The 21259-nt window shown below is 35.0% G+C and overlaps 1 protein-coding gene across 1 annotated transcript; it reads left to right on the top strand.

Moving 5' to 3' along the window:
• Window positions 1-1331: 1331 nt before the first annotated feature.
• Window positions 1332-4919, top strand: LOC136025726 (uncharacterized). The gene is made up of 3 exons (XM_065701711.1): window positions 1332-1810; window positions 1928-2925; window positions 4852-4919. The coding sequence occupies exons 1-3, from the start codon at window positions 1332-1334 to the stop codon at window positions 4917-4919; spliced, it is 1545 nt and encodes a 514-aa protein (XP_065557783.1).
• The last annotated feature ends 16340 nt before the right edge of the window (window positions 4920-21259 follow it).

The following is a 21259-nucleotide window of genomic DNA, read 5'->3' as shown; positions in this document are numbered from 1 at the left end:
GACCAAGACATTCGCCCAAAAAAGGTGTTGATGAGTGCAGAGGTTGTGACTCCAAATTGCAAGAAGACGATTTTGCATTGCTTTGCGACTCATGCGAATCCTGGGTATGCATCGTATGTTTCGAAATGACAGAGCCGGAATACAACTTATTCACAAAAATGACTCGGAGGCTCTGGTCACTTTGGTTCTGTCCCGCATGTAAACAAAAGAAAAACACGATCAACCAAGGGCTGACATCTGCAGAAATTAAAGATATTTTGAGGGTGAAATTCAAACGTCATTTAAGGCAATGGAGGATAAGTTTTGCGCTTTATTAGAGCCTATCCAACGGAAAGTAGCTGAAATCGAGAATGACCTGAAAAATAAGTGCACACTTTCCGACGTCCAGTATTTTACCGAGAACCTAATAGGGGTGAAGTGTCTGAGCTTGGAAAAAAGCCTAACTGAAAAGTTTGTGAAAAAAGACGAGGAAATCAGTGTCAGTAGCTCGAACTTAAGTTCATTTTATGTGTCAGATATTGTGGAAAAACAAAAAAACCTGATCGTGTTTGGCTTAGCTGAAGGCGCTACTTTGTCATCTCATAGACAACAAAACGAGACCGATTGCAAATTTTTCAACGACAAGCTACTTGTACTTTGCCCTGCGAAATGTAGCTACTCAGTTAGACTTGGTAAACATACGCCTGGTAAGATCAGGCCTATTAAGTTGATGTTCAAGACACCGGTAAAACGTGATACAGTTTGTTTCTTTCTGATGTCCGAGACTACTAGTATCAAAGCAACATACCCCTTGTTCAAAGTCTCTCATTATTGTACTACGATTGAACTGTTGGAAAAAAAGAAGTACGATGCCCTGAAACAGGAGCTGAAATCGAAATTGGACGCTGGCGAAACTAACTGGAAAATAAAACGTAGCAAAAACGGACAAACCCTCGTGAATAATAACTCTTTTCGTGTAACCCCAAATAGCTACGCGAGCATCGAAAAGTGACTCCCTAAAAAAGTTGAAGTGTCTGAGTGATAAATTTTTGGTGACATATACAAATGCAGACTGCCTGTCATCTAAATGGGAAGAGTTTAGTGAGCTAATAAAGCAACGTAAACCGCATTTAGTTGTTGTTACCGAAGTTTTACCAAAACATTTCAGTGACCCGTCTATTTTTTTTCAGCCGCTACCACAATATAATTTAGTATCTAATAATTCAGCTAAAAGAGGGATTTGTATTTATATTCATTGTTCTATTAAGTTTTCTGTGGTTGTTGATTCGTTAGTAGACTCAGTGTCGGAGTGTCTTTTGGTTGATGTTAAATTGCCTTATCATAGTACTTACATGTGTATTGCAGCTTTTTATCGTAGTCCTACTGTGAATTTATCGAGTCCAGTTAATAATGCCAATATTTTAGCGTGTATTTCGCGTCTTGTTGGTCGTAGTTCAAAGTTCCTTATTCTAGGTGACTTCAATTTACCTTTGATAGATTGGAGTGCGCATAGTACGAGTTTGTCCACTTCATCGTATGAGCAGCAATTTTTAGATAAATTGGATGATCTGTACTTATACCAACATATTGTTAGCCCAACTCGAGCCAGGAATGATGCTATTCCATCGATTTTAGATCTGGTTATTACCATGTCATTCGATTATATTTTGAGTGTAGATTTCCGTCCGCATTTAGGTAAAAGTGATCATGTTGTGTTAGATATTTACATGAATATTGATGCTCAACAGAGAGGTTTTGAGTTTTATCGGCATGATTATGCTAAAGCCAATTATGAATCAATGCGACAATTTATTTCGTCTATTAATATCATGTATGAACTAAAAAATAATCATATTTCTCCGGACACCGCGTTTGATTTTGTAAAATAGGTGTTGAGGGAATGTAGGGATAAATTTGTTCCTTTGGTGAGGAATTTTTCCGGTCGCAGAAATAATCCTAAACTTCCAAGACACATACTTCAAGCAATACGTGAAAAAAATAGTCTTTGGCGGTCTTATATTGAGTCACGACATAGTAAAGTAGTCAGACAAGGGCATTTGGATACTCAGTTGCAAGAGGATTCAGGTGAATGGCATGCGTATTCACTAGCGAGAAACAAGGTCACTCGGCTTCTTAGGGCTAATCGTGAAGAGCTTGAGTCGCGTATTATTCACTCAAGCACCGCATCACCTAAAATATTTTGGAAAAATGTAAATAGGAATAAGCCTAACCTTGCACCATCTTCATCCACGTTCACACATCAGGATACACACCAAAAGATTGATAGTGATTCTGAGAAGGCTCTTATTTTTAACAAAATTTTATCTTCAGTTTTTCTTAAAACACAGCCAATTCATTCAAATGAAGCTAATTTTGCATCTCAAGTAGAGTCGATTGCGTCGCCGGACATTCTTGTTCCATTTGATGATTCAGGTTTCTCATTGACTGAAGTTTATACTATTCTTATAAAATTGGATACGTCTAAAGCGCCAGATATAGACGGCTTCCCGAACATAATGATAAGACAAATTGCTCATGAAATTGCAGAACCACTTACTTATATATTTAACTTATCTTTGGCGCATGGACTGTGTCCGTTAGGGTGGAAGAAGGCCTTGGTAAAGCAGCTTCACAAAAGTGGCTCCAGGTCAGATTTTAAAAACTATCGGCCAATTTCAATCACGTCTATTTTTTGCCGAGTGATGGAAAAGTTGATTATTTCACGCGTTCAAAAGTATTTTGACGGAAATCATCTTTGGAATCCTGCTCAGCATGGTTTCCGAAAAAATAGGTCTTCTAATACTCAGCTTCTTGAGGTTACTTTGGATTTTCAACGTTTTGCCGATTTAGCTATACCCTTTGACTGCATTTACATCGACTTCTCGAAGGCATTCGACAAAGTCTCAATACCCACCCTTCTTAAAAAATATGCAGCTTATAAATTGGGTAAAAAAACAATTGCATTTATTGCTGATTATCTAAATGGACGAACTCAGCAGGTTGTTGTTGGTGAAGCTATGTCATCCTCAATTGATGTGTTAAGCGGAGTCCCCCAGGGTAGCTGCCTGGGTCCAATTTTATTTTGTTTATTTATTAATGATCTGCCTTCCTCTGTTCAGCATTCTACTGTCAAGATGTTCGCGGATGATGTAAAACTTTATCTACCAGTACGAGATTAAAACGATGTGCAACTTTTGCAGGAGGATCTTGACTCTCTAACTTATTGGTGCGAATCTAATTCCATGTTCATAAGCCCTTCTAAGTGTGTTGTTCTACACTATGCTCGTAAACTCCCACCTGTTTATACTTACCAGCTGTCTGGCATACAAATTCCTTCTAACAAAATAGTGCGTGACCTTGGTGTTTACTTTGATACCCAATTAAAATTTGATAAGCATGTTTCGGAAATTGTAAAGAATGCGAATTATCGTTTATCGTCTATAAGGAGAAGCTTTAGTAGGTTCAACCATCGTAGTTTCTTACTACTATACAAATCAATGGTCCGCCCTCTTCTTGAGTATAATACTTCTGTTTGGTTTCCATTAAGTCTAACGGATGAGCATAGGATAGAAAAGGTTCAGAGAAGGGCCACTAGATTGGTCCCATACCTTCAGCGCCTTTCTTATCCGCAGAGACTTTCTAGGCTTCAACTCCCGTCGTTGAAGTTTCGTAGACGTTGCAATGACCTTGTAAATGTGTTTCGTATAATTAAACGAGTGGATGATGTTGATCCAAATTTATTTTTTAAATTTAGCCATTATCACTCTACTCGTCAGCATGATTATAAATTATATCCCCCAAAACCACTGAAAGAAATTGGTCAATTATCTTTTGTTAGTAGAGTTGCCGGACCATGGAATGGTTTGCCTTTGGAGGTTGTCGAGGCAGAGAGTGTTCGAAATTTTAAGAGTGCATTAGTAAATACGCCTTTTTATTTAGACGCTTTTGTTGTGTAGTGTCGTTTTATTTAGAAGTTTTTGCTGTTTAATTTGTCGTTGCTAATTTACTTTAGATTAGTATGATGATTTTGTGTTTTTGCGACAAGCATTAATGCTTACCGCCATTGTAATAATAAATAAATAAATAAATATACATTTTTTCTGGACAATTAGGCCTATTACTCACTCCAGGCTACGCCATCTCTACAAAACAATTTACCACTGACTTTGGATAGACTAGCAACTGTCCAAGGATTACAGGAATTTAATTAAAAGCTAAAGCAAGACCTGAAGACTTCACCCCCAATACACTATTCAACCAAGCTTCTCTATATGCCCAGCAGATCACATTAATGCTTGAACTTTACCAATGAATTTTTTATTAAAAATCATTTTAAGGTCAAAATAAGATTGTTTACCATCACTAGTTCTTTGAACAATTGCAGCTCCATTCTCTTCCCTGCATAAAGGCTCATAGTCTTCAAACTTTTGTGTCTTAGCCATCATAAAAGTTTTATATATTATTGTAGTGATGATAATGATGTTAAGTTACTTAACTAAAGATGCTCGTTAATTATCTTTAGTAAAAGTTACTAAAAAAGTTACTTTGAAGTAACTTTTCTGTCGTTCCAGCTGCTAAATAGCGTCAGCTGAAACGGAAAAAGTTACTTTTATTAACACTTTTTGTCTCAGCTGGAACACACTCTTAGTCGCATGTTCGTATGTTCGTATGTCGCATGATTTTTGTCATTATCATCAACATTGCACGATTTTGCGCGAAATCGCAGCAGTGTGAACTAAGGGTTACCCTTAGTTCACACTGCTGCGATTTCGCGCAAAATCGTGCGATGTTGATGATAATGACAAAAATCATGCGACATACGAAGCAAAACCATGCGTTTTGCTGCAATGAAAAATGCGTTCATAATTTCAGCTCCTACGACAAATCGCATGCGTTCAATAATTTCAACTTTTTGCGACAAGTCGCATGCCTTGTTCTGATTAAAAAAAAAAAAAAAATGGAGGTGACTGAAAAACTAATTATGGCTGTTAGGTGCCCATATTATTTTCAAAGAATATGAGTGATCACTGCAAAAAACACCTTGTGTTAAAGGTCTGGGAAACGGTCTCAGGGGAAGTTGGTGTTAGTGGTAAGCATGTCTACTAACTTTTTGTAGGCTATATTTAGTTCAAATTTCTAAGGGTCACTAGCAATCTACAACAAAACCCTGATTTTGGATGGCCTAGGTCAGACACAGGGATTATCTAGCATTTATTATACTCTTTGGTAGGCCTATGCCTAACAATAAGTTCGGTCCATGACTTTCTTATGATGGCAATCAAGATCAAAGGTCTTCACTAGATTCAAGGATCGAATTTTCTTTGACCTTTGAAAATCTAGTGATCATGCAAATTGGGGGATCACTAGATTTGTAACATAATGCATATCCCCTGATACATTAAATCTAACTGTAGAGAAAATAAAATTTAAATGTTTCCAGACCTATCTAGTCCATATCTAGTAGGCCAATAGAACTGAGATTTTCCATTGCCAAGCTGCTGCTAAGAATCAGAAACACAAAGAATTGAGATTAGAAAGCAGTTGTGTTTATAGGTCTTGAATATTTAGACCAATAAGATCTGTCATATAGCCTATTTTACCACCTTTTAGTTAAATTCTTGTATAGTCATTATTTTTATTCATGTAAGTCAATAATCAACACTTTGTTATTGATACAATTATTTCCTTAACAAGTCTTGCTATTATAGGTAGCTAGAGATACTCGGTAGGCTATTATCATTGGGGAACCCTAAGTGAGTCATCTTTTACTTTTCTTGTACAAAACACTGGTAAGATTCTAGTTGAGTGACTTCTTGCTAGTTCAGAAAGGGGTTAGGTAAGGAAAATGAAACTTTCAGGGATGGGTCTACAGGCTAATGTATATCTGGGGAAGGTATTTTAAAGTACCCACCTCTACTCCTTCTCCCTCTAGAGAGCCCTTAAATTTGCTTACATGACAGTTCTATGCCTATTGAAAATTTGACAAAACAACATTTGGTAGAATTTTAGTTGATTTGACTTCTTACGATCACCCGTTCGTAAGTTAAAAATACCTCACTTTTTCTCATTTTTCAGAATACCCCTCCCCCCAACTACCCCAAAGAGAGCGAATCCCTTCCGGTTATGTCAATCATGTATCTTCGATTTGCGCTTATTTTTCCCACCAAGTTTCACCCCGATCCCTTCACTCTAAATGTTTTCCTAGATTTTAGGTTTCCCCCTCCCAACCCCAACCCCCAATGTCACCGGATACGATCCGGTTTTAAAATAACAGCTCTGAGACACGATATCCTTCCAAACATCGAATTTGATTAAGATTTGATCAACCGTTCGTAAGTTAAAAATACTTCTTTTTTTCCAAATTAACGGGCCCCCATTCCCCCTCCCCCCGATGGTCAAATCGGAAAAACGACCATTTCTAATTTAATCTGGTCCGGTCCCTGATACGCCTGCCAAATTTCATCGTCCTAGCTTATCTGGAAGTGCCTAAGGTAGCAAAAATGGGACCAACAGACAGACCGACAGAATTTGCAATTTCTATATGTCGCTTGGTTAATACCAAATGCCATAAAAATGAAATTGAAGAGCTAAAAAATATACGGTTACAAGATTTGCGATAATGAGGATCAGAACGAGTCAAAAATGAAAATAAATAACAGAGAAATATGTTGTTAGAAGATATATGATATTGAGAACAAAGAAATTTGCAGTTAGAAAATAAGCGGAAGCAAGAATAACAAGCAATAGCTGGAATCAGAACCTGTCAAAAATTAAAGTGAAGAACAAAGAATTGCAGAGTTAACAGAAATGTAAAAGCGAGTATCAGAAATTGTCAAGAATGACAATGAAGAACAAAGAATTGTGTTGTTGGAAGACAAGCGACTGTGAGACTTAGAACAAGTCAAAAATGAAGGTGAAGAAGAAAGAAATTTTACGTTAGAGGATTAACACCATAGCAATCTTCAATAGCAACAAACTGTGGTGCAAAACCAGTAAGAAACTAAAAACCCGTTTTTGCCGTCAACTAAGCAAGTGTTTGGACCCTTCAACGTTGTATGTATTTGGAGTCCTTCATTTTCTCCCTTGAAAAGTAGGCAACAAAAGTGATTTATCTGGAGGCTGCTGCCTACTTAGCCGAATTAGATTGCCACGTCCACATCGTCCAATTAAATTAGATTGGCCTGTTATAGGATATCACTTGCTTTCTAAAGAATTCCACAAACAAATACAAAACTTGAACTCATGTTTTGCTTTAGCATCATTCAACGTAAGCGATGATGGAACCATCATTTGTCATAATATTTTCAGCTTCAAAGTAGTTGGGCAAACTTGCTGCAAAATCAATTTAGCGGTACATCCAACACAGACCCTTGAATGTGATTTTGAACACCATTTATATAACCACATGTACTTTTTAGACCCCGAGGAAGCTGCTAAAGGATACTTTTTATACTGAATCTGAATTTTGTTTTAAAATTTAAAACGAAGGAAGGGCCCTACAAAAATTTCCAACTGTGATGGACACAGATTCATAGTTTCAATTGGAAATGTACATTTTAGCACCTGATGATGCTGCTAAAGGACACCTTTTATACTGAGTCTGAATTTTGCTTTATAATTTAAAACATAGAGGGCCCCACAAGAGAACTTCAATGAGGCGCCACGCCTAGCCGATTCCGTCCTAACTACAACCTGCATTAAATCATCTTTGATTATTATTGGCTAAATCTGGGTAATGTATCTTATAGAGCTCGACTAAGTCCACTGGAGACACAACAGTAGTGCTACCTATGCTCATGTATGCATAGGTTATCTACAGTATGAAAAAGTTTTGACTTTCGTTTGCAAGTTTTTAAACACCTTCGGATTCCTGGCCCCAAAAGTGATATTGAATTTGTCAAAGCTTGGAAACTTGTCCCTCCTGTCTGTTAAAGAAAACAGATTCATAATTGAAGCTTTCTTCATTTCTTTCCTGCATTTAACGGGTGTACAAGTATATTTTACTTTATTCATTTGTCCTGTTTGTTTTCATCAAATAGGTGAGATTCTCAAAATTTTGAGTAGCCACAATATGTTTCAATCATTAATAAGTGCAATAAAAAGGACAACTCCATGATGAGAACCCAGCACAATTTCAGATGATAAAAAAAGTTTATTGCCAAAAAAGTTGATAAACGGGGAAAATGGGCCTTCTTGAAAAGTAATGACTTTAAAAGCCATATGCTATCCACAATAACACACAAAAATACATATTTGTTTTGTATGGAAAGTCAGCATGGCCTGAAAAACTATTTAAATCTAATCCTGCTTGCAAGCTTTTAACTGATCGATAGGGACCTTGTCTCCCTCCTTGTGCAGGTATATTTTTGTTCTTTTTGTCTAGTATGATGAAGAATCAAAAGATGGAAAGTAGTTATTGCGGGAATAACAGAAACAAACCTTATCAAAAGTAGCAAAGAAGACATTAGAGAAGGATGGGCACTGCTCTGGTTTGGTGGAACCCAAAGTAGAGGGATAGTCAGTGTTGTTCTCTTTTCTTCCCTCTACACTGGCGAACCAGCTGAGCAAGATCAGTAACTCATTTTTTTTGTCTAGTCTAAATACTTTTAAAATCAATGATGACAAAATACTGTATGGATACTAAAAAATAGATATTCCCAGAGAGAAATAACAATTAAAAAAAATGATGTATGTTTTATAAAAAAATAGTATATTTTAATTAGGCACACTCATTGCAAGTCAGACATAAGCAAAGCTCCAGCAGGGTTTGGTTTTCCTTAAGATAAACAAACAAGCATATTGAATGCTTAGCTTTGTGACATTCTAATCTTACAATAATAAAAAAATAAAATTTTATTTGTTATTGGTTTGCACTTGTTAATTTGAGGAAAATCATTTGTGATAGCACTAGACCTATGGGTGGCTTCTAAAATAATTTAAAAACAGCAGGGATTTAAACAGAAAAACATTAATACAGTTTTCAGACCTTTGGTTTGGCATCTTTTTAAGAAAAATTTTCATAAAAGCAAATGCACATGTTTCATGTTGTTCAAGGCCCTCTCCAAAAATCACGTTAAATTTAATCAGAATTAATTTGAAATAAGCCACTTCAATGATTTTTTACCAAACCTGTGAATTAAGGGCTATATTTTTGATCAGAATTTATACCTGCAGTGAAACAACAGTAATCCATGTTTTTTTAGAAAATAAAAAAAATGATTTGAAAGGATATACTCAAGGGGAGGGGACAAAGATGGTTTTTGAACAATTTTTTAGGATGTATGGAACAAAATTTTTCGTGGGACACTTTAGTCTTACCTTAGTAGTGGCTAAGTTTATCAAAGGGTTAGTCACTGACCCAATAACATAATATATGACAAAGAATGGTCTCCTTTTTAGTGGTTAACATGGCTTTATGAAAGATATGCCCACTAAAACACATCTAACATAATCCTCTGATCATAAAAAAAAATCCAAAGATAAACATAAAAAAAAACTTAAAAGAAACACAAAAACTAAAATATGAAGAATGATGAAAAAAAATGAAAAATATGAATGGGGAAAGGGTAACTTTTAAATTATTTTTTGATTTTTGCAAGTATTTTTTCCTTTTTTTAATATTGTGCAATGAGGACAGTCAAGCAGAGGTCTTAACAAAATATTTGCATTGTAATCTACGTTTTTCACTGGCTTGTATTATCCTTGTTTCTCTCTTCTTTATGTTTTTTTTTCATTTTGTCCACTTTCAAGATAACTTTATATTTTCAAGATAATGGCTGGTACAGGACAGTCATGAATCTGGAGGTAGCCACTATCCAGTGGGTTGTAACTGTAGAGTTTACATTGCCTGAACCTTCTGTCAAACTTAATTTCCCAACTTCCTATGCAGATGAAGTATTTTTGATACTTGACTACCCTGTAGGCCTATCTATCTTCTATATATATAAAAATAAGTTGTCTGTCTGTGGATCTGTGGATCAGGTGACGTCATGTTTCTGTGTCGGCTGACGTCATGAAATTAGTTGTCGTCATTTTTGTTATGACGATGCTTAGTATATTGTAAAACACATTAATTTGGTTAATAATATACCATTTAAAACACCAAAATGAATATGCTGGAGTAGTCACTCGGTGAGAGAGGGTGTCAGAACGGAGAATGAAGGTCCCAGGTTCAAATCCTGGTTAGGCTAAAAAAGGTAAAAAACTAAAAACTAAAAAAAAACTGAAAAAACTAAAAAAGGCAAAAACTACAAAAAAAACTAAAAACTAATGAAAAAAATAAAAAAGCTAAAAAACTAAAAAAACTAAAAAACTAAAAACTAAAAAAAACTTAAAAAAAAGGAAAAAACTGAAAATCTATATATATAAAAATAAGTTGTCTGTCTGTGGATCTGTGGATCAGGTGACGTCATGTTTCTGTGTCGGCTGACGTCATGAAATTATTTGTCGTCATTTTTGTTATGACGATGCTTAGTATATTGTAAAACACATTAATTTGGTTAATAATATACCATTTAAAACACCAAAATGAACATGCTGGAGTAGTCACTCGGTGAGAGAGGGTGTCAGAACGGAGAATGAAGGTCCCAGGTTCAAATCCTGGTTAGGCTAAAAAAGGTAAAAAACTAAAAACTAAAAAAAAAACTGAAAAAACTAAAAAAAGGCAAAAACTACAAAAAACTAAAAACTAATGAAAAAAATAAAAAAACTAAAAAACTAAAAAAACTAAAAACTAAAAAAAACTAAAAAAAGGAAAATACTGAAAAATAGAAGAGAAAAAGAAAACTAATAAAATTAAGAATAAAAATAAAAAAAAATAAAAAAGATAAAACTAAAAAAAAAGTAAAAAGAAAAAACGAAAAAAAACTAAAAGCTAAAAAAAAAGGTAAAAACCAATGAAAAACTAAAAAGAAAAAAAGGAAAAAAACTAAAAAAAAATTTCATCTAAAAAACTAAAAAAAACTAAAAAAGGTAAAAACTAAAAGAACTAAAAAAGAAAAAAAAAACCTAAAAAAAGGAAAAAAACTGAAAAATAAAGGAGAAAAAGAAAACTAAAAAAATATGAATAAAAATAAAAAAAACTAAAAAGATAAAAACTTCAAAAAAAAACTAAAAAGAAAAAAGAAAAAAACTAAAAAACCTAAAAAAGGTCAAAACCAATAAAAAAAAAACTAAAAGGAAAAAAAGGGAAAAAATTAAAAATTTATTTCATCATATACCAATTCAAAAACGAATGTATACCGGGATGACGACCCGGACACAGGGAATATAAATGACACAACTACAACGGGGACGCCGGGGGGCACAGGGGGATATAAATGACGACCGGGACACTCAAAGAGAAATCACAGACTGGGACACCGGGACACAAATGACGACCGGGACATAGGGACAAAACTACAATGGCGCGTAACTAATATGGCGCGTAACGACTTACGCGCGCGGGGGGGCTTGGGGGGCGCGAAGCGCCCCCACCAACTAGGTGTTGGGGTGGCGCGGCTGACTTCATGAAATTAGTTGTCGTCATTTTTGTTATGACGATGCTTAGTATATTGTAAAACACATTGATTTGGTTAATAATATACCATTTAAAACACCAAAATGAACATGCTGGAGTAGTCACTCGGTGAGAGAGGGTGTCAGAACGGAGAATGAAGGTCCCAGGTTCAAATCCTGGTTAGGCTAAAAAAGGTAAAAAACTAAAAAAAAACTGAAAAAACTAAAAAAAGGCAAAAACTACAAAAAAACTAAAAACTAATGAAAAAAATAAAAAAGCTAAAAAACTAAAAAAACTAAAAAAAATAAAAACTAAAAAAAAACTAAAAAAAGGAAAAAACTGAAAATCTATATATATAAAAATAAGTTGTCTGTCTGTGGATCTGTGGATCAGGTGACGTCATGTTTCTGTGTCGGCTGACGTCATGAAATTAGTTGTCGTCATTTTTGTTATGACGATGCTTAGTATATTGTAAAACACATTAATTTGGTTAATAATATACCATTTAAAACACCAAAATGAACATGCTGGAGTAGTCACTCGGTGAGAGAGGGTGTCAGAACGGAGAATGAAGGTCCCAGGTTCAAATCCTGGTTAGGCTAAAAAAGGTAAAAAACTAAAAACTAAAAAAAAAACTGAAAAAACTAAAAAAAGGCAAAAACTACAAAAAAAACTAAAAACTAATGAAAAAAATAAAAAAGCTAAAAAACTAAAAAAACTAAAAAAACTAAAAACTAAAAAAAAACTAAAAAAAAGGAAAAAACTGAAAAATAGAAGAGAAAAAGAAAACTAATAAAATTAAGAATAAAAATAAAAAAAAATAAAAAGATAAAAACTAAAAAAAAAAGTAAAAAGAAAAAACGAAAAAAAACTAAAAAAGCTAAAAAAAAAGGGTAAAAACCAATGAAAAACTAAAAAGAAAAAAGGAAAAAAACTAAAAAAAAATTTCATCTAAAAAACTAAAAAAAACTAAAAAAGGTAAAAACTAAAAGAACTAAAAAAGAAAAAAAAAACCTAAAAAAAGGAAAAAAAACTGAAAAATAAAGGAGAAAAAGAAAACTAAAAAAATATAAATAAAAATAAAAAAACTAAAAAGATAAAAACTTCAAAAAAAACTAAAAAGAAAAAACTCAAAAACCTAAAAAAAGGTCAAAACCAATAAAAAAAAACTAAAAGGAAAAAAAGGGAAAAAATTAAAAATTTATTTCATCATATACCAATTCAAAAACGAATGTATACCGGGATGACGACCGGGACACAGGGAATATAAATGACACAACTACAACGGGGACGCCGGGGGGCACAGGGGGATATAAATGACGACCGGGACACTCAAAGAGAAATCACAGAATGGGACACCGGGACACAAATGACGACCGGGACATAGGGACACAACTACAATGGCGCGTAACGACTTACGCGCGCGGGGGGGCTTGGGGGGGCGCGGAGCGCCCCCACCAACTAGGTGTTGGGGTGGCGCGAAGCGCCACCCCAACAGCTAGTATAGATATAAAGCAATGATTTACAAAGGAATTGTGAAGACACATTTGTCTGTCAATTGAGAAACACGCCCATCTACCCCATTTCTACCTCATCAGAACTTCACAATTTCAAACGATGCAAAAGGACCTGTAGTATTCATTTTCCGTCAGGCAATTTTAAGGATCTTTTTCCAGTTTTTGCTAACATCAGTTAGTTATATCATAGAGCTTTGATCATAGAACAAAGATGAACTAAAAACAGTAACCTTTGCACAAAGATGTAAAACCTTCGAAGTCCAATCTTACTACTAAAAAAGGGTTACTAAAGTGTATCAAGACCTTCTATTACTATATACATCATAAGATAAAGAGTCTATTTTAGGAAAAGATTGACTGAATAAAAATATTTGTCAGAGGTTTGGAACTCTCTGAGTACTGGGTGTCTTACCCCATACTACTTGAGTTATGGTAGAACTCTAGATGAGTCTTGAATTACAGTAGAAGGCCTTTGCTATTCTAGATGAGGAAATCTTTGCTATCTTAGAAAGTAGTTAGATTAGGTGTATGAAACTTTCAAGAATGTCTTTGAAGTCTGAACTATACCCTGAAAGATCTATTAAAGTATCAGCCTCTATCCCTTTCAAATGGAAAATTTTGAATTCATAGCACATGCTTCTTATGAAAAACGTTTTTTTTTAACTAAAAACTTGTTTGAGGTGCATGAAGTTTGTTCAAGAAAATTCTGGAATAAATGATTTTGTGGACTGGGAACTAGCGGTATCATGAATAGTCAAATTGGCCCCCAGGTGGGAGTACAGTAGCTCCTACTAGTGTTGGACAGTATTCAGTAGTGCATAGTCCCATGCAGGCACCTGTAAATGGGGCCTCCAGACCACAGATGATACAAATGCAGTGGAATGTGTAAAGTGGTATGCAAAAAGTCATCTTTCCAGCAATTGTATTAAATGTTTATGGACAAGTATATACCCCAACATCCAACCCATCACAGCAGTATATGTACACAGTGAATAACACAAATGATGGACTTGGATCAGGCCAAATTATCCCACTATATGGACAACAAGTGTACAGTAATCGAGCACCGGTGCTGAACCAGGCACAGTGAGTAACATATATAATGGACTTGAAGTGGAAGAATGTGGGTTAGATGGTATTAACTATTCTCTACCTGATACAAACTTTGAATCTGATGATATGGCTATGGTAAGTCTAAGAGTGGTGGAAGGACTACTTACGTTTGTAATAGTGTTTTAGTATTAATAAAATGATTGATTGACTATGCTCAAGAGGAGAAGAGAATAACTTGAAAAGGAGAGTGAACTCGCCTATTAGTCATGAAAGTGTTCAGATTGAAAGGGCAGCACTAAAGAGACAATTTGTTTGCCAAAGACCAAACCAGAAGGCCAGAGACCTGTCACTTGCAAAAGATACGAGAAATATTTCAAATATCCAGATCCTAGTATTGGAAATACCTAAAAAGGAAATGATACATGGAAGTGTCATAATCAAAGCAGTTGATATAAATGCCAAGTTCTGAAATGAATACAAGCTTTGCATGTGTTCAAAGGAAAAAATTAGTGGCAGGTTTGAGTTTGAAATAAATCATGAAGGGAACACTATTTACTTGCATTTAAAAGATGAAAGCGGGAAGACATCAGCATTGGAAATCAAAATTGTGAATAACATAGAAGTAACAGTTTTAAGGAAAGAACATGAATCAATAGGTGTGATGAAAGGAATCCCTTTTTATTTATCAATTGTACAAATTGAGGAAAGAATCCAATCCTCTGTGGCTGTAAAAGAAGTGATTAGGATGCAGAGGTATAACCGGAATGTAAAAAAGCTTGAAGGCAGCCTGTCATTATTGGTGGTTTTTGAATCAATTATTACCCCAGCAAGTGTGTGGTGCTGCAGTAGAAACAGAGATACTTTACCCTACCATAGCAAGATGATGCAGTGCTACAAATGCCAAAAATATGGACATTTTCAGAAAGACTGTAAATCAAAGGAGATCTGCCTCAGTTGTGCCCAAAATCACCAAAGCTGTGATTGCCCTCTGAAACAGGAGAGTGTAGATGAGCATACAAGCAGGTACCAGTGCGCCAATTGTAAACAAAACTATTCATGCACTTCATCAGTATACCCAGTAAGAAGGGAAAATAAACAAGAGCTAGAAGTGGCAGAAAAGTATGGCTTGGGATTTAAGAGAGCAAGAACAACATTTAGAAGTTATGCTCATGCAGTCCAGAATAACCTGAATCCTGAGAGAAGAATAATCAGTAGCACTGCAGCAGAGTTGCAACAAATGACGGCAAAGAAGTTACTGATTGGAATACTTATAGCCCCAGGAATGCTGAGTACTGAAAACTTCCCATTGAATGAAAAAGTAGATAAACTGTGTGAATTGGTTGATAAATGAAGTTTTGAAAACTTGAGCGCAATGATGTAAAATTGGTTTGTGAAACAAGTAGCACCTTGGAAAACAGAACTTGTCCTTAATGCAGCTCACAATATTATCCTGGAATGCATGTTCAATCACAAGAGAGAAAAGGGAATTACTGCTTCAATATTGTGACAGAAAAGACATTGATATTTTTTGTATTCAAGAAACTTGGCTAAAACCAAATGTCATGATCCCCTGCAAAGGTTTCAACATCATGAAAAATGATAGAATAACAGGAAGAAAAAATCAAGTTATGATTGGAATACGAAGTCATATTCATTATAGGGAATTGGACTTAGCAAGCCAGCAATCAATTGATAATGAAGTGGAAGTAGTTGGAACTAAACTGTTTTTAAAAAATTAAAAGGAAATGGATGTTATATTTGTATATAACCCATCTGGAAATAATGGACTGTCAGGAGAAAGGATAGATGAAATTATTAAAATGATACCAGTTGCAGAGGATATGATAATATTGGGTGATATGAATGCACATAGTAAATCTTGGTGCAAGCGCAGAAATGTAAATAGTTCTGGAAAAAGTTTAGAAAACTGCTTAATAAATAGCCCAATATGCTTGGCAACACATGTTGAGATTCCAACCAGAGTTAATCCCCTGACTGGAGAGACAACAACAATTGATTTGCTATTATGTAATCCTAGGTAATAATAGGTAACCATAAGGCAGATGAAATAGCAAAAAATGCTTTAAATATTGATCAGCCATGTGGGAGACCAATCCCCATTAGAGATATTTACCGCTGGAGACCACCAGAGGTATTGATAAATAATAAGAATCCAACCCTATCACCTTTCCCCCAAAAAGCACCTTTCCAAGATTTATCATAGAATTTGGTCAGGTTCAAATAGGTTAAATTTTTTGGCATTTTCATATCAGCTCCCTAATTCAAGTGGCGAAGTTCCCTCTTCCCCCCTTTGCAGGTCATGTAATCTTAAAAATAAAACAGTTGATCATCGCCTATTTGAATGTAATATACTGACGTCTGCACAGTATACCCTGCAATGTAAAATGTTCAAACACCACAAAATTTCACTAACAGCCAAGAGTCTTGCTGACCATACCTGCACAGAGAGCACAGAACTCAATATATATTCTCTTATTATTCGACTCCTAGTATCAAAAGATTTACTGCAAGAAATCTGAGCAGATACAAAATAAATAAGACAAACCAACTCCAAAGCTCTGTCCATCTCACAGAGTGAGTCAAAAGGAAAAGGGCTGAATAGTGTCAACTGAAAAGCCCCCCACCTGCTGAAAAAGAAGAAGATATTTTAAGAAAAATTTATAGAAATAGCCAAAACTGTTGTACCATATAGAGAAATCAGCCTTCACCAAGGTTGTATCTGGTGGAACGAAGATTGTTCAAAAGCCAAAAGAGAATTCATTGGAAAAAGGAGAATATATAATCTGGTGAGAAATTTTCATAGCCTTATTGAAAAGAACAGAGCTTACGCTATATTTTGAAAAAAAGTACTTGAAGCCAAGAAAAATCATGAAATAACTTTATAAGCAAACTTGACTTTTGAAAACCAACATCCAAAGTATATGAGTTTATGAAGAAGATGAATAACAGAGCAACTTCAGGCCAGAGCAACCCACCTATTGCATCTGATAATAAGCTTCTTGTGACTGATGATCAAAAAGCTGATGCAGCTGCCAAATTCATCAGCTCTATGATCGGTAGGGAGATCCAGATATACAGAAGAAGACCAATATGGACACAAAAGTAAGTGACCTTGGAACACAAGGACAAGGCAAACCATACAATAGATCATTAATTGAACAGGAATTAATGAATATAATTAAAAGCTTCCTGATACATCTCCTGGACCAGACAAAATTTTGCCACAGTTTGCGAAGTCTCTCCCCAAATTATGGACCAATGTACTGCTTGAATTAATTAATAGTGTAAGGAGGGAGGGAAAATTTCCTAATGTTTGGAAGTATGGTGAAGCAGTAATGCAACCAAAGCCTGGCAAAGACCTATCAAAGATTGAAAACTACAGATACATTACCCTTCTCCCTGTTTTGGGGAAAGGATGGTGAAGAAGAGACTGGAAGCTGTGATACAACAGAAGAAAATTTGAAAGACATTCAGTGTGGTTTCAGAAAAAATTAGAAGTGCAGAAGACAGTCTTATATTCCTCAAAACAGGAGGCATTATATGCTGTCCAAAATGGGTAGATTTTAGCAGCAATTGCAATTGACATTGAAGGTACTTTTGATAATATACTTCATAGAAAAATAGTTGGAGGCCTAGTAACAGCAGACATAAAAGGACAAATGTTAGAATTTTCAAATGATTATTTAATAGGAAGAAAAGTTAAAGTGCAAGTTGGTGGAACAATTTCAAATATAACAGTGTTTCCTGAAAGAGGAATCCATCAGGGATTAGCATTGGGGCCTGACATATACAACATAGGATCATATGATATTCCTATCAGCATGAAGGATGATGGAGGAGCTATTTTTGCAGATGACAATACTGCATGGGTCATGGCACATGATATCTACCATACAAAGACCCTAATAACCCAGGTCATTGGAAAATTAGAAAAATGGTCCAAAGAAGCTGACTTCAAATGTTTTCTGCAACAAAGATGAAGACAATTCTTAACACTAGGAAAAGATTTGGAACCCTTCCAAATCTGTACCTAAGTGGCTGCCTAGCTGAATATGTTAACAAAGCAAAAATACTAGGTGTAGTGGTTGACAATATACTTACCTGGAAACCCCATGTTTTAGTCCAGAATTATACCAAATACGTAATGCCTAAAATGGAGTATTGCTCAACAATTTATGGCACAGCTTTTCATTCTACCATTGCAAGATTAGATGTAATCCAAAACTCAGCCATAAGAATTGAGTTTGGAGCAGGAAAAACAACACCTGCTACTTTCCTTCTATCAGAAAATGGTCTAGCAGACCTGGAAACTTGAAGAAAGATCAGATTTTGTAGATATGTACAGAGGATTTGGTCTTTAAAAATAACCACCCAGTTAAGTCAAAAATCATCAAACCTGGTCACCAAGCAGCTGCCAACATATGTAAAGACATATTAAACAAGAAGAAAGTAGTTATTCAGTGGAATCCCACCCACATTGGGATCTCTGGAAATGAAATAGCAGATTTGAAGGCTAAATCCACAGTTGAGTCAGGAACACTTGTAAACAACATGGACACTCCTTACAAAGTTATGATATTTGATAAAGTGATTAAAGAGACTGATCGTCAGGGTTTCAAAATGAATAGAGATTTGACTGAGAATCTTTTTGTGACAATGAAAAAACAGAGAAATATAGAAAAAAAGGTTTATAAAGAACTCACTAGATATGAAGCAAAGAAACTATTTCAACTCTGATCACACCATAATGGAGTTGGTTGTTACAAAGCAAAATTTATGGGACAGAGTGAGGAATGTCCTAAGTATGGTGCATCAGAAACTATAGAACACTTGACGATAATGTGCCATTTTTTTCAGACACAAGGAAGCGTAGCCAAGCTTATATATGTTATTAGAAGGATTTAATAGTAAAGAATAAAACTGTATGACAGTTAGTCTTGTCTTACAGTTTCTGACAAGAATTGCAAGATTAAAGGACATTTGAATAACAGTTTCAGGAAAGAAGATTTCCTCCTACTATTTATTAAGAAATGAGAATTGACTTGCAATAGAACATCCTCTAGGCTGAACAGCAAGAGGGGAGTTAACATCAGCGTCAACAACTCTGTCCCTTTTCCCTCATAAAGGCATTGGCCTTTGATAAACCTGCACAAACTCTGTGTTATGGAAATCAGAATCTTTAAATAATTTACAGCTCCCCAAAGGCTCAAAGAAAACATTTGAGCCATATAATATTGCTAAATCCATATAGCCTACACTATAACCTACAAGGTTTTAAAAAAGTTGGAAAACCTTGCCTGAAATTCAAAAATAAATCTTATTTTGGAATCGTTTTTTCTAGGCCTAGGCTAGAATCAAAGAAAAGCTGACTCAAATGAAAATTCAAAAATCATGGCTTAGTTTGTCAGAATTCAAGAAAAGATAATCTAGACCTCCATGCAATGACTTCCATGCAATTATTTATGCCTTAGAAATAGGGAATGAGAAGAGAGGGGAGGTTGAAATCACTTTCCCGAAGCATAGGCCTAATTTAGACTCTGAATGCATTCCGGATAGTGTCATTCTCATAAATAATAGGCTATACTTTTACAAGCATTTAAGTATTGTATGTTATGGTGGAATTGAAATTTTTATAATCAGTCAAGAATATAGGCTACCTTACAACAGTTTGCACAAAATGATTCTTCAAATAAGCTGATCTGATCTGAGAGATTTGAGCCTCCTCTTGACAGCAATGCCAGTTGAGACTTCTTTCAATATGACTAATTTTCTTTCTTCTCGGCACTTCACCATTAGCTGCAGTTACTTTCAATACAGCAATTATTATTTAATCTCAGCTTCAAACTAAAAAGAACAAACAATCTTCCTTTATAGCAAGGTTTTTTTGTTTTTTGTTTTTAACATTACTCATCAAGTACATAGATCATTAGTAAAACACTCAGTCAGATAGAGTCCACATACAAATCAATCCCTATTACATCACTGTTGATGCAGCATTTGCAATATTATCAACATCAGAAAAAATCTTTTTCTCTACCACTTTCACATATAAACTTAATAAACAAGTCTATTATCCTATACTTCAGTCTACTTTTAATACAGCAATTATTACTTCATCTCAGCTTCAAACTAAAAAGAACAAACAATCTTCCTTTACAGTGGTTTTTTTTAATCACTCATCAAATACCTAGATCATTAGTAAAACACTCAGTCAGACAGAATCCACATACAAATCAATCCCTATTACATCACTGCCAATACAGCATTTACAATATTATCAACATCAGACAAAATCTTTTTCTCTACCACTTTCACATTTAAGCTTAATACACAAGTCAATCATCCTGTACTTCAAAGATCCATCATCAATCAAATTTCCTAATGCAAGCCCAACTGAAAGCTCTCCTAAACTTTCCTCTTTACACAATATTCTCATTTCTTTTCTTAAATTTTCATATTCTTTACAATCAACAACATAATGGAAAATACTTTCTATCTCACTACAATTATTACACTGAGGAGTATCAGCTTTGCCTATGATAAACAAACTATGCTTAATGCCTACATGGGTCAACCAAAAATGGAACATTAAGCAACCCCGTTTTTTTTTTTTTAATTACCTTAATTCGCACTTTGGAGAAAATTAGTTGCAAGAACTGTGATGCTCTGTAGTTGATCATGGTGATAGATCTGGTCGCTGTGCTAAGGTCAAGCGACAAACCATAGGGACTAGAGAGTGCTGGAGAGATGCAAAAAGGCAGTTAATCTACTGTAATTTTTCATATCAAAACCAGGTTTCTTTTTCCGGGTAAGAGCTATATTACAACCATCATCCCTCATTTCCTCAAAATGTTTTTGGTAAATACTTCTAACCATCTCTCTAATCTGTTTATATGGTTCTGTAGGAGGTGTATGGAATAACTTTTGTGCTGCCTTTTTGGCATATTTATCTGCTCTTTCATTACCCACCACCCCCACATGGGCTGGTCACCACAAAAATTGTATTGTTACTCCTTTCTCAACAATCTTCAGAATAGAGCTAAAACACTTATGGACCTTATCCTTTGGTTTATTTGGAAAATTCATAAGGGATCGAAGGGCTGATTTTGAGTCACTGCTTATGAGGAACTTATTTTTGTTTTGATCACTTTCACTAATTTTTTCAAATACCCATTCTAGTGCACTTTCAATT

Source organism: Artemia franciscana, chromosome 4, assembly GCF_032884065.1.
Source record: "Artemia franciscana chromosome 4, ASM3288406v1, whole genome shotgun sequence".
Classification (NCBI taxonomy): Eukaryota; Metazoa; Arthropoda; class Branchiopoda; order Anostraca; family Artemiidae; genus Artemia; species Artemia franciscana.
This window is presented reverse-complemented; position numbering and strand designations above follow the sequence as displayed.

Excerpts from the sequence above, each read along its gene's own strand:
- LOC136025726 (XM_065701711.1), top strand. The coding sequence starts at position 1,332 with ATGTGTATTGCAGCTTTTTATCGTAGTCCTACTGTGAATTTATCGAGT. Across the intron at positions 1,811-1,927 it reads ATTTCGTCTATTAATATCAT|AAATAATCCTAAACTTCCAA; the intron begins GTATGAACTAAA and ends TTCCGGTCGCAG. Across the intron at positions 2,926-4,851 it reads ATATGCAGCTTATAAATTGG|CTCCTACGACAAATCGCATG; the intron begins GTAAAAAAACAA and ends TCATAATTTCAG.